Source organism: Coffea eugenioides, unplaced genomic scaffold (genome assembly GCF_003713205.1).
Source record: "Coffea eugenioides isolate CCC68of unplaced genomic scaffold, Ceug_1.0 ScVebR1_504;HRSCAF=1193, whole genome shotgun sequence".
Taxonomy (NCBI): domain Eukaryota; kingdom Viridiplantae; phylum Streptophyta; class Magnoliopsida; order Gentianales; family Rubiaceae; genus Coffea; species Coffea eugenioides.
This window is the reverse complement of record NW_020864348.1, coordinates 1-7,407: the sequence shown is the minus strand read 5'-3', so window position 1 is coordinate 7,407 and position 7,407 is coordinate 1. Positions and strand designations below refer to the sequence as shown.

At 36.2% G+C, this 7,407-nt stretch overlaps 2 protein-coding genes across 2 annotated transcripts; both read right to left on the bottom strand.

Moving 5' to 3' along the window:
* Window positions 1-408: 408 nt before the first annotated feature.
* On the bottom strand, window positions 409-2,519 carry LOC113758425 (protein NRT1/ PTR FAMILY 2.7-like). The gene is made up of 4 exons (XM_027301282.1): window positions 2,411-2,519; window positions 2,074-2,291; window positions 1,451-1,980; window positions 409-1,246 (listed from the first exon to the last, which is right to left on the bottom strand). The coding sequence occupies exons 1-4, from the start codon at window positions 2,517-2,519 to the stop codon at window positions 409-411; spliced, it is 1,695 nt and encodes a 564-aa protein (XP_027157083.1).
* A 2,973-nt stretch (window positions 2,520-5,492) lies between these two features.
* On the bottom strand, window positions 5,493-6,300 carry LOC113758424 (protein NRT1/ PTR FAMILY 2.7-like; the record flags this gene model as incomplete). The annotated part of the gene is made up of 2 exons (XM_027301281.1): window positions 5,493-6,128; window positions 6,210-6,300. Coding segments are annotated over 2 exons (727 nt in total), but the record flags the coding sequence as incomplete, so codon positions are not given.
* Between the last annotated feature and the right edge of the window lie 1,107 nt (window positions 6,301-7,407).

Below are 7,407 nucleotides of genomic sequence, written 5' to 3'. Positions count from 1 at the left end.
TAGCCAACTCGCCTAAAAGGAGTTGATTGATTGGAGACACTACCTGAAGGCTAGAATACATCACCAAACTGAAACTCATTAGTTTAAAAAAAAAACCTTGAACATTTTCGGCTTGGGATTTTAGCAGTCGTTTGGATAAAGGATTTTGTCATTACGTAATTCTGTCCAAAAGTTTCCCTTGTTGAGGATCTAATTATGGGAATTCATTGAACGGTTTACCTATTTTGACCTAAAGATTGATTCCTGGACATCTATCAATTTATGGATCCAAAATGATTAGCATGTACAATTACACGTAGCCAAAAGAAATGTAAATAAGTTTTGAACATTAGCATTTTCTATGATGATCCTGCGTCAAGAAATACAACTACATATATGTTTCATGTAAAGACGAAGCAAAGCATCTTCTTATTTTTCATTTACAGAGGCATCCGTTGAGTTTTCAACATTTTGATACTTGTACAAACAGGCACATCCAAGAAAATAACAGAAGTTGAGGCCTCCCAGTATAGTAATCAGCCAGTACACATTATCTAGTCTCCCTCTGTTTATGTTATCAGGAAGCCAATCTGTTGTCTTTCTAACAAGGTCGATCAATGCATTGCCCATGTAAAAGCCAATGCCAATAGACAATGCAACTACTGCAGTTGATGTACTTTTCAGGGATGCTGGAAATTCTTGGTAATAAAATGAAATATGACCCGGAAAATGAAAGGCTTCTCCAATACCAGCAAGAGCTAGTGATGGCACAAGCCAAAAGACTGACATTGGTACCACAGCATTATCGTGGCCTTCAATGTTATGAAGCTGCACTGTCTTCAGCCTCTTTGCCTCCACCAGGGCTAAAACAGCCATGCTAAGAACGTCGAGCAAATGCCCAATTCCAACCCGCTGCAGGGTGGTGATTGGCCGGTGAGTGAACTTCTCCCATACCGGAAATAGGAGTCGATCTAGGAAAAATATGGTGATGCATGTGGATATGGATATGAAGACTGGCATGGTACCTGCTGGAATTTTAAAATGAGCTCCAATATGACGGTCCATTGTTAGAGCCTGGATGATTACCATACTCAATTGGATGACAAGAGGGACGGCGACGAGCAAAGCACTTGACCAGAGTGGTAGCATTTTGATTAGGCTTTTGAAATCTTCTACTTCTTTCACAGTGCATAGTCGCCAGGATTTCCTAATGGAACCAGCCAGCTCGGCGTCTCCTTCAGTTTTCAACGCTGCACGGTTTAAGAATCTGCAGATTTTTTTTTTTTTTTGGTGTTACACATTGATTAGATATCCAATCGGTTTGGCACTGGAATTAGTTTGAATCCTCAATTGCTTACAACAATTAATGGTGAACGTTGCAAAACAAGTGTTTCATACGACTATAATTTATAATGCATCCTAGTACTAGTGAATGAATCAGTCTTGACTGTAACGTGATAGTGGTTCTTACCTGAAAAATTTTGTAGGCATAATGAAGGTCATATTTCTGTGGTCTTGGCAATAATCTTCACTCTTTAGTGAGAGCAGCAAATTCCTTTTTCTAGTAGCTGCGACAATAACTCGACCCAAGCTGGCAAAAGGGCTCCCGTGTGGCTTGATACGATGATAGAAACCACTGCCAGCTAAAAATAGTACTAATCCAATTACATTTCCAGCAAAACAAATGCCAAACCCCCATGCCCAACTGACATTATCTTGAATGTACACAATTGCCGTGGAGCATACCGCAGTGGATATGTACATTACAAAAATGTACCAATTAAAGAAAATCCCTTGATACTTTGGTTTATCAAATTGATTTGCTCCCATTGGTCCGACAGTGAATCGGGTCCCGGCCATCCCTATAGATGCTAGAGCCAAACTGATATAAAGCACTGCAAATTGGAACTCTGACGGGCTTCTGCAGAGGTTGGATCCATTTTCGCAATGCGGAGGTCTCAATTTACTAAACGCTGCTGTCAGTGATATTAACAACATGCCCTGCAAAATCAAGAAAATGTCTTTCCAAATCAACCTTTCCAGTTTGATCATATACTAGAAACTGTAAGTCCAGAAAACAATAGATTTGGTGACCAGAGATGAGATGAGGGAAGATATCCAGACGACAGAGTAACATCCCAGATAGGAATCAGCAATGATGGCTCCAGCAACAGGAAATATGGAGACGCAGCCGTTGACCACATTGAAAATTTTAGCAGCACTGATACTCTTAACGTTGAATTCTTGAATCAGATACACAATAAGGTTGGACACAAGTCCTCCATAAGCTAGTGATATGCCCGTCACCATCGCTATCAAATCCAAATATAACCACCAAGTGTATTAAACTTGTGATCTGTACAATTAGTTAGTAGTGAACTGGTAATTAAGTGGAGTGATAAATGAAGAGGGAGGGAAGAGAGACAGGGACCTAGGATGAAAGGCAAGGTGATCCAGCCGCCTTTCTTGGGTATGCTGGAAGTTGAAGCAGACTTAGGATCTTCAGCATCACCAGAGTGCAGTATTTTGTCGATTTCCATGGTGCTGGGGAAGAGGGCTGCTCAGCTAAAATGTTGGCACTGTGTAAGCTGTAGTTCAGCAGCGGTCAATCCAGGTTGATTAATTTATATGGATAACATCCCATATAATTGCATCTCTCCCGCGTTATTATAATATATACTAAGTCACTCTACTTCAGCTGTTCTTTCCCATCAAAATGGGCAAAATGTCTTCTACTTGTGTATGGTGTTCCGGTCTGTAGCTTATCATTAAATGTAAGCAAGCCGCCTCTAGTTTAATTACTAGTACAAATCACTAAACAGTTTTTAAATGGGAATAAACAGGTACCTATATTGGTTAGCATCTGTAGCAAGGCTTAGTTTGGGAGTTCAGTGAGGAAAAAGAAGAAAACAGTGAACTTAGACCGCTTCAGTTCATTTGGGAGCGGGAAAAAGAAAAGATGATTTTGTATTCATTGAGAATTGCTGTTCTGCTCTCTACATAGCGTTTAAGCAACTGGTGCTACTATGCAGTTGTCATCGATAGCTGGATGCCATTTTTAGCTCCGCATAGGAAGCTTACCGTGGGATGGCTAATACTAGTTTTTGTTTTTTGGGGGGTCAGGGGAGACTCAAACCTTAAGGGTGTGTTTGGTTCACGGACTGGACGAGAGGGAATTACTTATTCTCGAATTATTCATTTTGGATTGAGTCATTCTTGAATGAGTAATTCTGTTATCTAATATTTGGTTAGTTTTATATTAGATAGGATGTCTTAGAAAATAACTTCAACCTGTGTTTGACTGAAGATAGGATAAGTTGGGATTACTTATTTATAGACCAAAATACCCCCTTTGACATACTTACAATTAGAGGTATTATTCGGGATTTAGTAAGTCCAAACTTAGTTTTTAATAGTGGATAAATTAATCAAAAATTTTAGAAGGGGCAAATTAGTTAAAAATTTAATTTTATCAATAATAGGGGTAAATTAGTCTAAAATTTAATTATTTCATTAAAATGGGCAAATTAATTCAAAACATAATTCTTTTATTAGTAGGGGCAAATTGTCCAAAATTTTATTATGTTATTAATGGGGGTAAATTAGTCTAAAATTTAAATATTATTATAGGGAGGAGGTAAGTTTGTATGGTTGTTAGAATAAAGTATTATTCTATTAGTAGGAGCAAATAAGTCCAAATTATCATCATCTCACTTTTTATTCATCCCGAGATAACTCATACCACCTCTTCCATGGGATTATTTTATCCCCTACATGAGGGATTAATTCGGTTACGTGGGACATATCATCCCTTATATAAAATGCAATCAAACATAGGATGATATAGAATTAGTAATCCAATCCCATGTCATCTTATGAACCAAATGAATCCTAAAGGGAAAAAGTCGAAATATTAAGGCTTGAAAGTGAAACCAAGGATTTGGGCTCTTGGCTAATGTTTTATCTGTTAATTTGTCTTTGGTCCATATGAATTTCCAAACATGAATTTTCTAAATTGATGGGTAAATTACTTATTATTTCCTTGTAGTTTTACATAATGTCAGATGATCACGATGATCACTGATCCTCTTAAAATTTTAAAATAGCCACATAATCCCCCTGTGGTTTTATGTAAAGTGGAAAGTAGATCGAATGTACAATCAATTACTACATTTATATCAGACACATTTTAAAAGTGCATGTCATAATATCTTAATATCCATGTAACCCCCTTATGGTTTGTATAAATATCTACTTTACCTCCCTATGATTTTTGTATTTATCGATATAATCTTCCTATGATTTTATACGAAATAGTTAACCCATCGATTGATTTAACATTTAAATAAGAGCACTATTAGTATTTCAATTAACGATATTACATAGACTATTTTTCGTTAAGTTTCCACTTTACATAAAACTATAAAGGGGTGAAGTGGACATTTTAAAACTTTAAGAAGGTTATGTGGCAATAGATGAAACCACAGGGGGATTATATATAATTTGTCCTAAATTGATTAATGCAATGAAAGGTGACAAACAATTTTAAATATACAAGAGCTTACGGTTATTGAAAATTGATATCTTCAACTCAATTAGTTCAATTATATTTGAACTATATGCAATTTTTTGGTTATTAAATATTAGAAATCAAAAAATGTGGAAGCAAAATTAATTTAAGGATAAATTACTTTTTGTCCTCCTGTAATTTGGTCTTTTACCATATGATCTCCCTATGGTTTAAAAATCTATACCCCTCATAATTTGAATTAAAGGATCACTATTAGTTATTCCATTAAAACTAACGATCAATATTAAAAAGTCAAAGTCAAATTAATAAATTGATAAAATCACCTTTTTTTCTCTTTTTTTTTTTTTCCTTTTGGGAAGAGTGGACTTGATTTTGAAAAACTGTATGTTGGCCTACTAAATCTTAATTTTTCCCAAATACATAAAAGAGGAAAAAGTAATAAAAAATAAAATGAGAAATAGAAATTTCAAATCTTTAATGACTGTAGACATCATTATAAGTTTTTAAACCAAATTTTTAACGACCACAAATCATTAATGGTATTTTATATTCCTTGTTTATCTTTTTTTTATTTCCCTTTCTTCTTTTTTGTATTTTAAAAAATAGTGAAATGATGAATTTGTCAATTTATTAGTAGGAGTTAAACTTTCTAGGTATTGTGTCCGGTGTGTGGTAACCAACAGAAGGAAACTAACCGAGTGTGACAGGTTGGGTTAACCAATCTATGGAGAGGGTTTTTATATAGGTTTTTAAATTACATGAATTATGTGATAAAACGTTAAATCACGAGAGGTTTAAAAGATAATCTACCCTTAATTTAACAACGCTCGCACACTACTTGATTTATCTGACCAATTTTCTTCGACTCCAAACAAAGTTCAATTAAAACTTAACAAATCAATGAAAAAACGAAAAGCTTGTTTCAGGCTAAGGCCAAGTTGATTCAACATGGAATTGGGCAAACCTATGTTGATTTGTCTAACTATTCCTCTTCTGGCTGATTGGACTTGTAGAACCAAGTACAAACAAGATAATAAACGAAATTCACTCCACCAATCGCAACCAGCATCCAGTATACATTGTCTAGCCTTCCCTGATTAATATTATCAGGTAACCAATTTGTTACTCTCCGGAAGAGATCAATAAGGGCAGCGCTCAAGTAAAATGCCATGCCAACAAGCATTGCAGCCATGGCGGTTGAGGTGCTCTTCAAAGATGCAGGAAATTCTTGGTAAAATAATGAAGCTTGAGCTGGAAAAGATAACGCTTCAACAATGCCCACAAGAATAAGCTGTGGAATTAACCAGAAAACCGACATGGGCACCATAGGAACAGTGGAGTGCAAGTTATGAGCTTTACTTAGTCGAAGACGCGTTGATTCTACCAAAGCTGAGATGGCCATGCTTAGAATGGTCAGTACATGGCCAATTCCTATCTTTTGAAGTAGTGTGAGTGGTGGGATGCTGATTTTTTGCCATATGGGGTCGGACAACCGGTCTATCAATGGGAGTGATATTGCTGAAAGCAGTGTGAAAACCATTATTGATGCCGGTGGGATTTTGAAGTTTGGTCCAAAGTGACGGTCCATGGTGAGGGCCGGAATTACTGTTAAGCTTGACTGAATAGCAACTGGGGTGCTTAAAAAGATACCAGTCGTCTAAAGTGGGATGATTCTTATCAAGGTTTTTAGATCCTCTACTTGTTGAACCGTACATAACTTCCATGATTTCTTGATTGATCCATCTTCTTCAGTAGCTGACTGGGTTAGGAGTGCTGCAGGATTCAGGAACCTGGAAGTTAAAATATGCAAATTAAACGATCAGATTAAAAAAACTGATTATGTTTTTGCTTTGTTTGGAATTCGTGTGATACTATTTAAAGCTGTTCTAGACCAATTATGTTTCTGGCTTTCTGGGAGTCATATAAGAATTGAGCCGGTGGTCACAAGGTTATGACTAGAGCATAGTCGTATACTTAGGATGCAATATCATCTACATTTGGGTGCTTTGATTGAGCAGCAGCTTTTGTTGAAATCGAACTCCACAGTGCTGTTTAATGGTTCACATCAGACTACAACAGTGTAATATAATCTCAACAATTTATTTTAAAATAGAAAAATTAAAATAAATTATCGAAAATGTCTCAATAATAAAATGATTTGAAGAGTTAATTTGATGATCGGCCTAACCAGTAAATATCCGACCTAGTCCGTGACTTTATTAGTTTATACTTAGCATGAAATAACTACAACAAAGCATTGCTCTAAATTCACTTACATGCGAGTGGCGATCGAACAAAATGGGACTACTGGGGAATTTGGGACATCTGCATTGAAGTCTTTAACAAGTTGGGTATATAGCATCAGGCTAAAAATTAAAATATGAAAGCCTCGCCACATTAAATTATTCATTATGAAAAGATAATTAAAGTAAGGGAAAAAAATACGTTTTCTACGGTAAAATTCCTAATCAAGTGCCTGCTGATTCCAAACCTTAGTTCGTACCTGAAGATCAACTAAATTAATCAATTCAATGTTGGTAGGAAAGTGGGAACTATCTCTGAAATCTTCGTTTGCTTCTATGTCTTTGGTTTCACGTCATCACATGCCATGTGCATTAAGAGTTCCTTGTAATTTGGAATATCACTATAGTATTGAGCCTACTTTTGGCCCTCTTAACAGATTTTCTGAGGCTTAAGGGAGCAGTTCGGCAAATGCTAATCTTGAAGCCGATTGACCAGTCAAAGCAAAATGCTGCAATTGGAATCTCTCGCTTGGGTGACTGATTTTGAAGTTTAATCTTCCGGACAAATGATCAAATTTAAGAACTTAACTAAGTCAAAGCATTGAGAGAGAGAGAAGGAAAATCATACTTGAAGGATTCAGTAGGTGCTGCAGC